This window comes from Schistocerca piceifrons, chromosome 4 (genome assembly GCF_021461385.2).
Source record: "Schistocerca piceifrons isolate TAMUIC-IGC-003096 chromosome 4, iqSchPice1.1, whole genome shotgun sequence".
NCBI classification, from domain to species: Eukaryota; Metazoa; Arthropoda; class Insecta; order Orthoptera; family Acrididae; genus Schistocerca; species Schistocerca piceifrons.
This window is the reverse complement of record NC_060141.1, coordinates 262,027,153-262,043,693: the sequence shown is the minus strand read 5'-3', so window position 1 is coordinate 262,043,693 and position 16,541 is coordinate 262,027,153. Positions and strand designations below refer to the sequence as shown.

The 16,541-nt window shown below is 43.5% G+C and overlaps 1 protein-coding gene across 1 annotated transcript in view; it reads left to right on the top strand.

Annotated features, from left to right (window-relative positions):
• LOC124795776 (thymus-specific serine protease-like) overlaps positions 1-16,541 on the top strand; it is a 150,886-nt gene that overhangs the window by 22,406 nt on the left and 111,939 nt on the right. Inside the window, exon 3 of the mRNA XM_047259860.1 lies at positions 7,412-7,593. Coding sequence (XP_047115816.1) covers positions 7,412-7,593 — 182 coding nt within the window. The remainder of the gene's footprint in view (positions 1-7,411; positions 7,594-16,541) is intronic.

Sequence of the window (16,541 nt, the reverse complement as noted above, 5' to 3'; positions counted from 1 at the left end):
AGCACGCTTCAGTCTGGAACCTCGTGACCGCTACGGTCGCAGGTTCGAATCCTGCCCCGGGCATGTCTGTGTGTGATGTCCTTAGGTTAGTTAGGTTTAACTAGTTCTAAGTTCTAGGGGACTAATAACCTCAGATGTTAAGTCCCATAGTTCTCAGAGCCATTTGAACCGATGATATAGCAAACAGTAACATAAGCCTCTCAACAACACATATCTTAAATGAACTAGATGTAACAGTTTATAGAACCTATCACCAACACATCTGAAACTAGTAGCAATATTAAACAGGGAAGAGAATACAATGATTCTGATTTAAAGCGAGGGTCTTTTAATGATCATATTCTTTAACATCACTGATTAGTATAGGGTCTCTATGTCTGTGCATTAACCAACTTGCATTAGAATAGCTAAGATAGTAAATATTTCCTTCTTAAACTCGTTTTGAAGCAATTAAACAGAATTCTAACCAACTACATTGGCTCTGAAGGAGCCTTTGTTTAGTTTCATTAACTAAAAATGGTTCAAATGGCTCTGAGCACTATGCGACTTAACTTCTGAAGTCACCAGTCGCCTAGAACTTAGAACTAATTAAACCTAACTAACCTAAGGACATCACACACATCCATGCCCAAGGCAGGATTCGAACCTGCGACCGTAGCGGTCGCTCGGTTCCAGACTGTAGCGCCTAGAACCGCACGGCCGGCGTTTCATTAACTAACTAGCCTAGTACGCGAGGGGTGTTAAACTTGAAGAACCATGATCATTAACAAAACTACCCAAGCATGTATGATAAATGGTAAGTATTCTCATTAATAATTATTAATTAAGAAAAGCACCACAAACTATAACTTTTTAAATGACAAATGTGCTTTGATTAGCAGTCTTTTAACCTACTCAAAATATAGTTGGCTTTGCTAATGTCAACACAACATTACCTTCAAGTTCTAACACTTTGTCATGCAATGAACACCGATAAAACTTTGCGGTTCTGATCAAAACGCATAAATGCAACCACTGATAATCTTTTCACTTCAGATCAACTTTACTATTTTCAGGCAGCTTTTCAAGTAAGGCAAATTATTTAAGAAAATGACCGCAGATTGATTTAAAAATGCACTGTGAATGGAGTGCTTTTCAAACTATAAAACTGAACTTTAAACACTATAACTTTACACATTTGAAAGCAATCACATCTACTTTTATAGTTGCCTAATAAGGCTTTCTATAACAAAATTAGGACACTCAGAATTAAATTCACTAGTATAGCATTCCTGTCTATATTTGTGACTTGGGAAAATCACGCGGGTAAGATAGAGTTTTTAGCAACACCACGATTTTTATTAAAATCAACCAAATTTCACATATACCTGGTCCATTTACAGAGTGCCAAATAAAAACAATTTAGTGGTAGGCTGGTGGTACTGGTGGCGGTAATTTGCAGTGGCTGTTAACATGGCGGCGATGCAGTCATGACTTGGTTACTTGGTGGTAAGCTCGTATTGGTTGGACCAAACTGCTGAAGTCATGGGCCCCTAGGCTTACACACTACTTAATCTAAGTTAAACTAACTTACGTTAAAGACAACACACACACACCCCTGCCAGAGGGAGGACTCGAACCTCCGACGGGAAGAGCCGTGCGAACCGTGGCAAGGCGCCTCTACCTTCTCGGCATCAGAATTATATTTTTAAAAGACCAAAACCATGCCATGATAATAGTATCACCAAATGCATCATCCAAATCCCATAAATACTGCTCTTAAGCTTCTCTGACCTCAAAACTTCAAGAATATGAGCCACAATGATCCGCTACTGCTAGCAAGATGTTAACCACAGTACTGCTCCGCTCGGACTCCTTACCCATCACAATGGACGAGTAGCCACTTTCTCACCAACAACACTTTTTCCACTCCGCCAGGCTACTTCCGTAGCTGCGGGGTTTCCCCTCATCTTTTACATTCAACCCTACGTTCCCTAACTATGGACCAATTCATTTACAGTTCAGTATATAACAATCATTCCAGTAGTTAGTTAAATCCACGAGCACAGATTAGACAACATCGTTCAAAAATTCACGTAACTGAAATATGTATACATACTCCAAGAATTTCCAAGACAGAAACAACACTCTACATAAGCAACACTACAAATTTACATAGAAATATCGATACAGATACAAAATAGGTCGAAAATAGGTATTACATATGCCCCATGGTTCATTGATGTTTTCTGTTAGGGATACATCAATGAAACACCAATAGCACCTAAATGGTGTCAAGCAATGAAAGAAATAATCAATCCAACCAGAGTTGGGCATGAAAAAAAAACACATCACAAAACACACTAAAAAACACATTATTACCAAAACAAGACATAAGCTTCAATATTCATTTCTTTACACCTATCATTTATTTTGTGAAACAATAAGTTGAGTAGCAATCAAAACTTTTTCTGTATTGCCAAGACTATCGAGTATCATGTTCGAAGCATTCAAAAACTGTAAGTACATATACAGAAATATACACCTAACAATATCACAAGACTTTTTAACACTGTTCGTGCATAATTTTAAAGTTAGTAAGCAAGAAACTTTCAATGCTGCTCCTAATAATAGCAGTCCATTCTTTGATATTTGCATAATCATACAAAAATATTTAAATTGAACCTAGCATTCTTTGCTCGTTGCCCTTATTTGAAACAGACAGTCCTTCTTTGATAACCACATCAAAACGCATACAACACTAACCAATATAATAATCAAATAATTTTCCTGCTTTCAATAGCATCTGGCAGTCCGTGTTAACAAACATTTCAACACTGTATATACACTATACATCAGACGTTTGACTGCCCACTTTGAGTTTTACGGCAGTTCATTTCCGACACAAATTTAAACACATAAAACACTCAAAAGGATTTCAGTTTCTTCAGTTTCAAACACTGCCTCTTATTGAGGTATGGCAGTCTATGTTTGACAACATTATCACATTTTTTCACATTTATCAATTGGCTGCACACTTTGGGTTTTGGCAGTCTATCTTGCTCGAAACCAGTGAGTTCTTTATAACGGCGTGTTTCTCACTTTAAAGGCATTCTTCATTAACATCAACTCACCACTTAGAATCTCAGAGATAACTAACGCTGTCATTACGGCGTGTATTTAAAGCAAACCTGACTTTCATCCTCATAGTGGCGCTACTTGTGCCAATCTTATGCGACGGGCGCGAAATCTGAATAAACATCATCTTCCAGATGTATAAACACGACTGTCAACTTCCGTTTATGTCGCACAACGTCTTCTTGTAGCTGAGTTTTTTTTTCCGTCACTATACACATTCTATTCAGTAGAGTACTCAAAGAAGTTTCTTCTCATTATCAGCACTCGTAATGTTGAAGCTACAGAGCTTTTTTAGACGGGATGAGATGTTTAAAAATAGATCTCATGCAACGTCGAACACAGTGACCTTCTTGCACGTATTTAACATACCATAATCTGAGTATTGTTTAGTGGAATGACAAGGCAAGCTCTGGAAATGTACGGTTGTTGCCCTGAACTCTTAACGTCCACAAGTCCATTTCCTATTCTGAACCGGTCCCATGCACAGATCTCATTCTTGTACAGTACGATAGATCAGCCTCCAAACTATGAAGTGGTAGTAAAATCTTTTTTTCGCTGAAACGTGAATGTATCGGGTTACTGCACTAATGCCCTCAATTATGCATGGCTACAGGCTCCTGTCGTCTGCATCATGCACCATGTGGTAGTCGGGCAAATAGTTTCAATCATCATTACTTGATTAACGATTGTTTGCTTGGTTCTGGTCACAAACGCAAGTAACTGACTGCACAAGACTGCAGTACCACTTTAGAGCACGCACCTGTTACAAGAATAAATTCTTCCTTCATATAACGAAGGCACCCATGGTCTAGGGGTAGCGTCTTTGATCAGTGACCAAAACGACCTCTGTCCCGGTTCGAAACGCTCCACTTCTTAAATTCTGATTAATAATCGGAATTGGTGGGGGAGGATTGGTCAAGGTTCAGGGCACTCTCTTATACCTGGGATGGGAAACTGCCGCTGTCGGTGGAAGAATCAGCTATGATCAACGGCATGAGGACGCAGAAGGCAATAGAAATCACTGCATTAAAGAGGCGCAATCTGTATCCACAGGACAAATGGCCTATAAGTGAAAAAGTGTCATGATGATCTCTCCATTGGCAAAAGATTCAGCAATAGCCCCCATTCGGATCTCCGGGAGGGGACTGCCGAAGCGGATGTGACCATGAGAAAAAAATTGAATAATCAACGAAAAGGTAATGTTATACGAATCAGGGCGTGGAATGTCACAAGCTTGAACATCTGAAAAGGGAAATGCAAGGTCTTGATCTAGATATGGTAGGTGTCAGTGAAGTGAAATGGAAAGAAGACAAGGATTTCTGGTCAGATGCGTTTAGGGTAATATCAACAGCAGTAGAAAATGGTACAACGGGTAGTATTCGTTATGAATAAGAAGGAAGGCAGAGAGTGTGTTACTGTGAACAGTTCAGTGATAGGTTGTTCGCATCAGAATCGACAGCAAACCAACACCGAAAAAGATAGTTCAAGTATACATGCCGAAGTCGCAAGCTGAACATGAAGCAGAGAAAGTATATGAGGATACTAAAACGGTAATACAGTACGCAAGAGAAGATGAAAATCTAATAGGCGTGGGGGACTAGAATGAAGTTGTAGGGGAAGCAGTAGAAGAAAAGATTACAGGAGAATATGGACTTGCTACAAGAAATGAGAGAGGAGCAAGATTAATTGAGTTCTTTGATAAATTGCAGCTACTAATAGCAAATACTCTGTTCAGTAATCACAAGAGGACGAAGTACACTAGGAAAAGGCGGGGTGACACGGGAAGGTTTTAGTTAGATTGCATCATGAACAGACAGAGATTTCGAAATCAGATACTGTATTGTAAGGCGTACCCAGAATCAGATATAGTCTCCGGTCACAATACAGTAGTGATGGAGAGTAGGCTGAAGTTTAAGACATTAATCAGGAAGAAAAATACGCAAAGAAGTGGGATACGGAAGTAGTAAGGAATAAGGAGATACAACAATAAGGAATAGCTCAGTAGGGAGTACAGTTGAAGAGGAATGGACATCTCTAATAAGAGCAATCACAGAAGCTGGAAGGAAAAACATAGGTGCAAAGAAAGAAACTGTGAAGAAACCATCGGTAACAGAAGAAATACTTCAGTTGATCGGTGTATGAATAAAGTTTATGATGTTATTTCTTAAAGGCTTGCTGTGAACATTTTTCTAATGTTTGAAAGGAAACTGCACGGAGTAGGACAAAGACGTTATTTCTTGTTAAGAAAAGTCAAGCAGTAACAGTCTGTTGCTGACAGTCAATGACTGTCTGTGCTTTGGATATAGCGATGTATGCTTGCAATGTTCGTAGAAAACGTGTGGCTTGACATGTCACATGTATTGAGCTGTCGCAAGAAGAGGTTTATCGCCATGGATTACTAAACGTAAAATCACTACCGAGACTCAAAGGCAGACAGAAACGATACCAGCCTGCCGCAAATTTATGACATTCACTTGAATAATGCGTTTGATCAAGAAAGTCAAGCAAGGGATTTAGTAAAGTGCAGGTTCTCGATGATTTCTTCCTGAATCTTCAATGCGCTGTTGCCTTGAAGCGGCATACCGTCATAACGAGCAACTTATAATAAACACACAAAGAAATGCGACGAAAACCAATATTTAGGCAATTAAAAAATGATTTCGACGAAGCTGTGTTTTTAAATCACTTTAAACCTATTTTAACAACACGCTGTGAGTGATTAGTTGCAAATGGAAAGACAAATTTGCATCAGTAACGTTATTTGGCACTAACGTTCATTTTATTTCCCTTCACGAATTCTTCGGATAACATTTCACAAATAGGATATAATTACAGAATACTGTTACCTGTACAACATCATTGGACATTAATTATAATGTTATTTGTTGCATTATTAATACCGTTGTTAGTATGAATGGGAACACGAATGTTTTCTAATTACAATAACATACTATAAACATGTAAACATAGTGCTGCACGGTACTAAATCATTGACTATACCTATTTCTATCCTCCAGTCATTGTATGAACAAAAATCTTACTTTTCTTACTTCAGTTTCAATGTTGAGCACATAGGAGTAAAATACACGGTGTTTGAAAAAGAACTCCCTAGTTTTAATGTGTCCTAGAATATGTACAAGGTGACATATACTATTCTTGTTTGTGGTTTTTGATTCAACTCTCCAAGTTTGGCTCCCCCGCAGTTGACAGGACTGCTTGACCTTGAGACGGCACCAATGCTGTTTTTTTCCTCTGTTCCCTCAGTTTAGTCCAGGCATGAGTGCAATGCAGTGCAGAGCAACTCAGCAACAATGTCTACTACGCAACAGAAAGAGCAATGTGTTATTTGGCTTCTGAAAATTCAGTCATTTATATCAGTGCAACGTAATTTTTGACGTCAATATGGTGGTGTACAACCTACAGCAAACATTATCCGTCATTGGCTAACGTCTTTCAAGGAAACCGGTAGTGTTTTAAAAGAAAAATAACCAGGTAGACCGAGAACTTCTGAAGATGATGTTGAAGAGATCCGTGTTTCGTGTGTTCGTAGCCCGAAGAAGTCATTGGCCAGACGTAGTGAACAATTAGGAGTGCCCCACCTCATTACAGTAACCATGTGCATGCGGCTCTTGATACTCGCTTTCCAGGAAGGTGGATATGCAGGGCTGGCCCAATACCTTGGCCACCACGAAGCCCAGACTTAAACCCACTGGACGTTTCCTCTTGGGGCCACATAAAAAATGTTGTGCACAGCGGAAAGATCGGAGAAATCAATGATTCACGGGAAAAGATCGTCGCGGCGGTTGGTACAGTTACACCCGAAATGTTGGTGAATACGTGGCGAAAAATGGAATATCGTCTCGACGTGTGCAGGGCAACAGATGGATTCCTCGTTGAGTCTACTAACATTAAAACAAAACTTGAAGGAATTCTCTTTCATTATATGTACTCACTGATGTAATTTTTCATTAATTTCTCCATTAAATTTATAATTAAAACTAGGGAGCCCTTTTTCTAACACCCTGCATCACCGTTACGTATATTTATGAAACTTATTTGTAACACGGCGGTGGAAGTCCGACATGCTAAATGTCATTGCTTCTGGTTGGGAAGGGTATTTAAGTAGTAAATCCCGACGGTCGCTTTTACAAGGTACATAGCGCCATACAGTTCAGGTTGCTAGTAGTGACTTACCTGACGCTTGGATAGCTTTCCCAAAAATTTTCGTGATGGTTTGATGTACAGAGAGTATAATGCACTGCTACCGCGGAATAATCGAGGCATCTGTTTGCAGCGGTTCTTCCGGAACACGGCACACCACGAGGCGGGGGGCCCGGTGCTGCTATACGTGGGGGCGGAAACGGAGGCCAACGTGGCGTGGGTGGAGGCTGGCTTCATGGCGTCGCTGTGCGCCCGGCTGCGCGGCCTCTGCCTCGAGCTGGAGCACCGCTTCTACGGGCAGAGCCGACCCACTCGGTAAGCCAGCAACGTAGCTATAGAACGGCGGACTGACTGCTATCGCGGCAGCGATCTCCAACGCCAATGATACCCTTCTTTACAATTATACAAATGCGCTTATGTGATTGGAAAGCGTTACATGATCAGTACCTTGAGCAAAACCTGCTAATGTGATTCTTTGATGCCGGACGTTGTTGCCGAGCGGTTCTAGGCGCTTCAGTCCGGAACCGCGCGGCTGCCACGGTAGCAGGTTCGAATCCTACCTCGGGCATGGGTGTGTGTGACGTCCGAAGGTTGGTTAGGTTTAAGTAGTTCTAAGTCGAGGGGACTGATGACCTCAGATGTTAAGTCCCATAGTGCTTAGAGCCATTTGTTTGATGCTTTGGAGTTTACATGCCTGTGGGGTATATGATCAAAACTTCCTCCTTATGCGAACTCGCTCTCAGTGCAGAAGAAAGCCACTTCTACAGATGAAAAATGGTGTAGGTATATGCTGGCTATTGTGCGTCCATAACATTATTGTAATTTTTTCAGTTAAGATCGCAACACAGCATGCACGTGTAGCTCATCGCCATCGTTTCGACTTTCAGATAGTTCGAATCATTGGCATGGTGGGCATGGGACTAACAAATACTGTACACAGATAGCACAGACAGTTGACTGTAGTGCGATACCTTCAGGGTGAGTGGTGATGAAACATTACATCAAGAACAGTAAGAATAGATCCCTGGAGAACAACTATACCTTGAGATGATAGAAGAATTGTTCGACTGGCTCTGAGGAATAGACTGATGCTCTCAGCTGAAATATAGGCAGAGATTACACGCAGGATGTCACATTCGGGAACAGATTACTGCAAGCAGAACTGAAATCTTGCGTTTCATAGGTTGTTTACCGCTGACACCATACCACAAGCACCAGAGACTTGCACGATGTAGAGCCAGCGTCAACTGGAACATTAAGTGCCACACTGTGATGTTCAGTGAAGAATACAGCTTACATTTTTGGAGGTCAAATAGACGCCAACGTGTCCATAGACGCGCTGATGAAAGGCTACAGGAAGCACTGATTATTATACTTCGAATACACTGGAGAAGTTTCGCTGGGAAACCCTTAGACATCCTTCATACTGTTCCAATCTCTCCCCATGCCATTAACATATTTTTGGAGCCGTGAAAAAAGACACTCATGGCTGTCGATTTGGTTGGTTTAAAAGTGTGTGTGTGGGGGGGGGGGGGACCAAACTTCGAGGTCATCGGTCACTTGTTCCCATTAGAACAGTTACCCAAGGGAAAGAAGTAAATAAAGACGACATACCCTAGGATGGAGGACACAGAGGGAGAAAGGACATGCGCTAAAACTCAGATCAAATGGTAAAACCTACCCTCACGAATAAGACATAAAACTAAAGCTGTTGTTGAGGCACTATTACCCAGCACCGAAGACAGGGTGCTGGGAAAGTTGAAAGTCCGAAGCAGAGTGGCTAAAAGTGGGCAGTCCAGAAAGAGGTGGACAACTGGCATTTGGGAGCCACAGCAACACTGAGGTGGATCCTCGCGATGGAGGAGGTAACCATGTGTGAGCCACATATGACCAATGTGGAGCCTACAAAGGACAACTGATTCCCTCCAAGAATCCCACAATGGAGACTTCCACACATTCGTAGTCTCCTGAATGACACGTAGTTTGTAGTGAATACTGTTATGCCACTCTCTGTCTCTCAAAGCCGAAAAACCTTGCAGCGTAAGACAGAAAGCAGGTCAGTTTCAAGGATGCCATCGCCAGGAGTGGTTTCCGCGTAGCCTATTTGGCCAGCCTGTCAGCAAGTTCGTGGCCTGGAATTCTGACGTGTCCTGGGGCCCACACAAACACCAATGAACGACAGAACAGTTCCAGGGTAGAGATGGACTCTGGATGTTCGCCATCAAAGGATGGCGAGATACGGCCATACGCTCTGCAGTGAACACACTGCAACCAGCACGCAAGGGATGCTGTTCAATATGGCCTCTGAGGCCATAGGCGAAGTCAACATTACCATCAGCCATCGATCCATCGTTGTGAATAGCTTGAGAGCCCCAGAACACGTCAAGAATCGAGAGGAAGTGACAGCGGAGAGTGGCGGGGTTAACAAAGTCCTTAGGGCCATGAAAAAGGCCCAGACAAAGCTTCGTCTGAGGTGTACACCATAGAGGTGTACATGAATGGACCTCAAGTAGAGGTGGTAAAGGGAAGGACTCCAGTTCGGAGAGAAGGGATTGCACGCAAACCGCAGTCACGAACCCTGACTTGGGCTGCCGATGTCGGAGATGAACTGCCGTGGGTGGGAAAAGGAGATGGTAATTCAGAAGCTCAGGAGAACTTTGAATGTGTGCAATGTAACTGGCTAGCAGTTGTGCACATCGGATCCGCAATGGAGGGACTCCAGCCTCTACCAGGATGCTGGTCATTGAACTCATTCTAAAAGCTCCCATCGCTAGGCGAACGCCACAGCGGTGCACTGGGACAAGTAAACGCAACGCTGAGGGCGCCGCCAAACCGTAAACCAGACTCCCATAGCCCAGGCGGAGTTGAGCAAGGGCTGTGTAGAGCTGCAGAAGCGTAGAGCGATCTGCACCCCAGTTGGTGATGCTCAGGCAGCAGAGAGCATTGAGGTGCTGCCAGCACTCCCATTTGAGCTGGTGAAGGTGAGGTAGCCAAGTCAATCGGGCATCGAAAACCAGTCCTAAGAATCAATACGTCTCCACAACAGTGAGTGGATCGTCATTAAGTTCAGGTTCCGGATGAACGGTACGACGCCGACAGAAGTGCATGACACACGACTTCACGGCAGAAAACTGGAAGCCGTGAGCTAGAGCTCCCTGTAGGTGCCGCTCAGGAACACCAGTACTGGAGGAGCAATACGAAATGCAGATGTCATCCGCATACAGAGAAGGTGAGACCAACGGCCCTACAGCTGCTGCCACTAAAAATAGAGAGACATTCAATACGGAGCCCTGCGGAACGCCATTCTCCTGAATACAGGGGGAACTATGGGAGGACACGGAAAGTACGGAGCGACAGGAAGTTTTGCATAAAAGTCGGGAGCGGGTCCCAGAGACCCCACTCATAGAATGTGGCAAGTTTATGATATCGCCATGTCGTGTCGTATGCTTTATGTAAGTCAATAAAGACGGCAACCAGGTGTTGGCGTCTGGAAAAGGCTGTTCCAATGGCAGACTCGAGGGACACAAGCTTATCAGTGATAGAGCGACCCTGGTGGAAGGTGCCCTGACATGGAGCCAGTAGGTCACGAGACTCCAGGACTCACCCCAACCGCCAACACACCATACGTTCCAGCAGCTTACAGAGAACGTTGGTGAGGCTGATAGGCCAATAGCTATCCACATCAAGCGAATTTCTACCGGATTTTAGCACCGGAGTGATGGTGCTCTCCCTCCATTGCGATCGAAAGACGCCATCGCATCAAATCCGGTTGAAGATGACGAGGAGATATCGCTTGTAGACAGACAAGAGATGTTTAATCATCTGACTGTGGATCCAGTCCGGCCCAGGAGCTGTGTCTGGGAAATGTGCAAGGACGCTGAGGAGTTCCCACTCTGTATAAGGGGCGTTATAGGGTTCGCTGTGGCGTGTAGTGAACGAGAGGACTTTCCTTTCCATCCGCCGTTTGAGGGCGCGAAAGCCTGGGGGAGGGGGGGGGGGGGGGGTAGTTCTCCGACGCAGAGGCTCGAGCATGTGCTCAGCAAACTGCTAGGTAATCGCGTTTGAGTCGGTAGAGAGCACGCCATTGATGTTAACGCCAGGGACACCTGTTGGGGTCTGTACCCAAAAAGACGTCTGATCTTCATCCAGACTTGGGAAGGTCACGTATGGCACCCCAATGGTCGACACGTACCTCTCCCAACACTCTTGTTTCCGTCGTTTTATCAACAGGCGAACGCGGGCACGGAGCCACTTAAAGGCTATTAGGTGTTCTGGGAAAGGGTGCCGCTTATGTCGCTGTAGATCTCGCCGACGCTCTTTAATTGTCTCAGCGACTTCCGGTGACCACCAAGGGACTGTCTCTCGCAGGGACACCCTAGGGAACGAGGGATCGCGTTTCCCGCCGCAGAAATTATCGTTGAAGTGAGCTGCTCAACCAAAACAGGCTACCCACTCTGCCTTGTTTAAAGCTCATATGAGTATTCGTCCGTGGGCATGACGTCGGGACGTCGGGGCAGTGACAGAAAGTTGGGGAAGTGGTCACTACCACACAGGTCCTCATGTGCTCTCCAGTGGGAGAAGTCCTGGCCAATGTGTATCCACAGGACATGGGGCCTGTAACTAACAGAAAAGGTGTCATGATGATCTCTCCATTGGCAAAAGATTCCGGAATAGCCATCCATTCGGATCTCCTGGAGGGAACTGCCAATGGGGAGGTGACCCTGAGAAAAATCTCGAATAACGAACGAAAGGAGAACGTCGGGGCGTGGAATTTCAAAAGCCTGAACGTAGTAGGAAAGCTAGAAAATCTGAAATGGGAAATGCAAAGACTCGATCTAGATATAGTAGGCGTCAGTGAGGTGAAATGGAAAGAAAACAAGGATTTCTGGTCGAATAAGTATAGGGTAATATCAACAGCAGGATAAGATGATATAATGGGAGTAGAATTCGTTATGAATAGGAAGAGAGCGCAGAGCGTGTATTGCTGTGACCAGTTCAGTGATAGGTTGTTCTTAACAAATGGTTCAAATGGCTGTGAGTACTATGGGACTTAACATCTGAGGTCATCAGTCCCCTAGAACTTAGAACTACTTAAACCTAACTAACCTAAGGACATCACACACATCCATGCCCGAGGTAGGATTCGAACCTGCGACCGTAGCGGTCGCGCGGTTCCAGACTGAAGCGCCTAGAACCGCTCGGCCACTCTGGCCGGCTTGTTCTTAACAGAATAGACAGCTAACCAGCACCGAAAACGATAGTTCAGTAAGCTGAAGATGAAGAGATAGAGAAAGTATATTAGGATACTCAAACGGTAATACAGTACATAAAGGGAGATGAAAATCTGATAGTCATGGGGCACTAGAATGTAGCTGTAGGGGAAGCAGTAGAAGATAAGATTATGGGAGAATATGGGCTTGGGACAAGGAATGAGAGAGGAGAAAGACTAATTAAGTTGTGTCACAAATTTCATCTAGTAATAGCGAGTACTCTGTTCAAGAATCACAAGAGGCTGAAGTTTAAGACATTAGTCACGAAGAATCAATACCCAAAGAAGTGGGATACGGAAGTACTAAGGAATGACGAGATACAGCATAAGGAATAGCTCAATAGGCAACCCAGTTGAGGATGAATGGGCAACTCTAAAAAGGGCCATCACCGATGTTGAAAAAAAAATAGGCAGAAAGAAGGTTTCTGAAAAGAAACCATGGGTAACAGAAGAAACACTTCAGCTGATCGATGAAAGAAGGAAGTACAAAAATACAAGGAATGCAGCAATACAAGTCACTAGAAGTGAACTAAATAGGAAATGCATGGAAGCTAAGACGAAATGGCTCCATGAAAAATGTGAAGGAATCATAAAAGAAATGATTGACGGAAGGACAGACTCATCCTACCGAAAAGTCAAAACAACTTTTGGTGACACTAAAAGCAAGGGTGGTAACATTAAGAGTGCAACTGGAATTTCACTGTTAAATGCAGAGGAGAAATCGGATAGGTGGAAAGAAGACGTTGAATGCTTGAATGAGGGGAAGATTTCTCTGATGTGATAGAAGAAGAAACAGGTGTCGATTTAGAAGAGATAGGGAATCCAGTATTAGAATTTAAAAGAGCTCTGGAGGACTTAAACAAGGCAGAAAGGATTGATAATATTCCACTAGAATTTCTATACTCACTGAGGGATGTGGCGACAAAACGAGTAGTCACGTTGGTGGATAGAATGAGTCTGGCGACATACCATCTGACTTTCGGAAAAATATCATCCACACAATTCCGACGACTTCAAGAGCTGACTGGTGCAAGAATTATCGCACAATCAACTTAACACCTAATCCATCCAAGTTGCTGAAAAGAATAACATACAGAATATTGGAAAAGAAAATTGAGGATGTGCTAGATGAAGATCAGTTTGGCTTTAGAAAAGATAAAGGCAAGAGAGAGGCAATTCTGACGTTCCGTTTGGTAATGGAAACAAGACTATAGAAAAATCAGGATATCCTCATAGGATTTTGGGACCTGGAAAAAGCGTTCGAGAATGTAAAATGGTGCAAGATGTTCGAAATTCTGAGAAAAACAGGGGTAAGCTATAGGGAGAGACTGGGAATATACATACATCATAAAAAGGGTTTTGCATCACCTCGGTTCCGAGGGTTTCGGAACCTGTACAGAAACTTCGTATAGAGATCAACATAAACGTCATTTCCGACCTTTTTATTGCTCATGAAAAACACGCATTGCATGTTGTATCACCATACAGCTAGACCCTCAGAAGTGGTGGTCCAAATTGCTGTACACACCGGGACCTCTAATACCCAGTACCACGTCCTCTTGTATTGATGCATGCCTGTATTCGTCGTGGCATACTATCCATAAGTTCATCAAGGCACTGTTGGTCCAGATTGTCTCACTCCTCAACGGCGATTCCGCGTAGATCCCTCCGAGTGGTCGGTGGGTCAGGTCGTCCATAAACAGCCCTTTTCAATATATTCCAGGCATGTTCGACAGGGTTCATGTCTGGAGAACATGCTGGCCAATGGTCGAGTGATGTCGTTATCCTGAAGGAATTCTTTCACGAGATGTGCACGATGGGGACGCGAACTGTCGTCCATGAAGATGAATGCCTCTCCAATACGCTGCCGGTATGGTTGCACTATTGGTCGGAGGATGACATTTACGTATCGTACAGCCGTTACGACGCCTTCCATGACCACCAGCGGCGTACGTCGGCCCCACATAATGCCATCTCAAAATAGCAGGGAACCTCCACCTTGCTGCACTCACTGGACAGTGTGTCTAAGGCGTTCAAACTGACCGGGTTGCCTCCAAACACGTCTCCGACGATTGGTTGAAGGCATATGCGACACTCGTCGGTGAAGAGGACGCGATGCCAGTCCTGAGTGATCCATTCGGAATGATGCTGGGCTCCGTCTGTACCGCGCTGAATGGTGTCGTGATTGCAAAGATTGACCTGGCCATGGTCGTCTGGAGTGAAGTTGCGCATCATGCAACCTATTGCGCACAGTTTGAGTCGTAACACGACGTCCTTTGGCTGTACGAAAAGCATTATTCAACATGGTGGCGTTGCTATCAGGTGACGGTCATCCACTGTAATAGTAGCCCTTGGGCGGCCTGAGCGAGGCATGTCATCGACATTTCCTGTCTCTCTATATCTCCATGTCCGAACAACATCGCTTTGGTTCACTCCGAGACGCCTGGACACTTCCCTTGTTGAGAGCCCTTCCCGTCACAAAGTAACTACGCGGACGCGATCGAACCGCGGTATTGACCGTCTAGTCATGGTTGAACTACAGACAACACGAGCCGTGTACCTCCTTCCTGGTGGAATGACTGGAACTGATCGTATCCCCTCCGTTTAATAGGCACTGTTCATGCATGGTTGTTTACATCTTTGGGCAGATTTAGTGACAGCTCTGAACAGTCAAAGGGACTGTATCTGTGATACAATATCCAGTCAATGTCTATCCGCAGGAGTTCTGGGAACCGGGGTGATACAAAACTTTTTTGATGTGTGTACAATATGTACAGAAGCCAAGAGAGAATAATAAGAGTGGACGACCAAGAACGAAGTGCTCGAATTAAAAAGGGCTTAAGACGCCAAGTTTCCTCTTTAAAATGACGTATCATACATAGCTTTACTAGAATCATAACTATTTTATTTTTATAGATTTGTAAGATCGGGCATTGCGCTTTAGTTACACACGTCTCTCGTGGCTGACCATAAATTTTTTGGCAGTACATTTATGTGATATGAATTCAAATATCCCACTTTCCAGCGACTCTTTATACATTATCTGTCCAAAAATGTTTCCTCTGGTTTCCTCAAGTTACTCTTTGATTTAGCGACAGGATTGTTTGTAAACCATGTGCTATATGAAAGTTGTTGTTGTCGAGTTACTTCGTATTTATTGCTTTATTTTTCGCAGTGAAAATGCCTAGAGATAGAGCAAAGGTGTTTAAAAAGCGTGTGAACTGGCAAAATAAAAGAAATGATGATTCATTAGCAAAGCAAAGCAGTTCTTCATTATCACTGTTGGAAAATGTGAGTCCATTTACTACTGATTTGCCGAACGAACTTACTCCAAATGAAAACAGTGCTTCTCATAAAAAAATAAGAGATTTGGAAGAGAAATATAATTTACTTGATAAAGGGAAAGAAGTTTTTGAACTCATTTATACGAGTATATTGTGCGAAGCTCTTGAAAACAGTGTGTGCTGCAAAAAATGTCAAGGAAACGTTTCTCTGAAAGTAGGATCCCATGATGGCCTGGCTGCCCAGTTTAGTTTAATATGCGTGTTTATAAGTACAGCTGTAAGTTCTGTTTCAGTAACTGTAAATAATAGATACAAGAAAACTGAACTTTATAGTGTAAATATTAGGTTAGTTTATGGACTGCGAGCAATTGGTAAGGGTAAAGCAGCTGGTGATATGCTATTTGGTGTTCTAAATCTTCCAAGTGTACCATCAAAGTTTGATGCTTACAACTATGTAGTAGGATCTGCAGTTGAAGATGTAGCACAGAAGTCAATGCAGGTAGCTGTGGAAGAAGCAGTGAAAGAAAATGATGGCAGTCGTGACCTCATAGTAGCTTTTGATGGCACATGGCAAAAAAGGGGTCACACCTCCAACAATGGTGTTGTAACAGCAACTAGTGTTGACACTCGCACGGTTATTCATGTTGCAATAATGTCTACATACTGTAGATGCATAGACAGGCTGAAAAATGAAGATAGTGATGACTGTG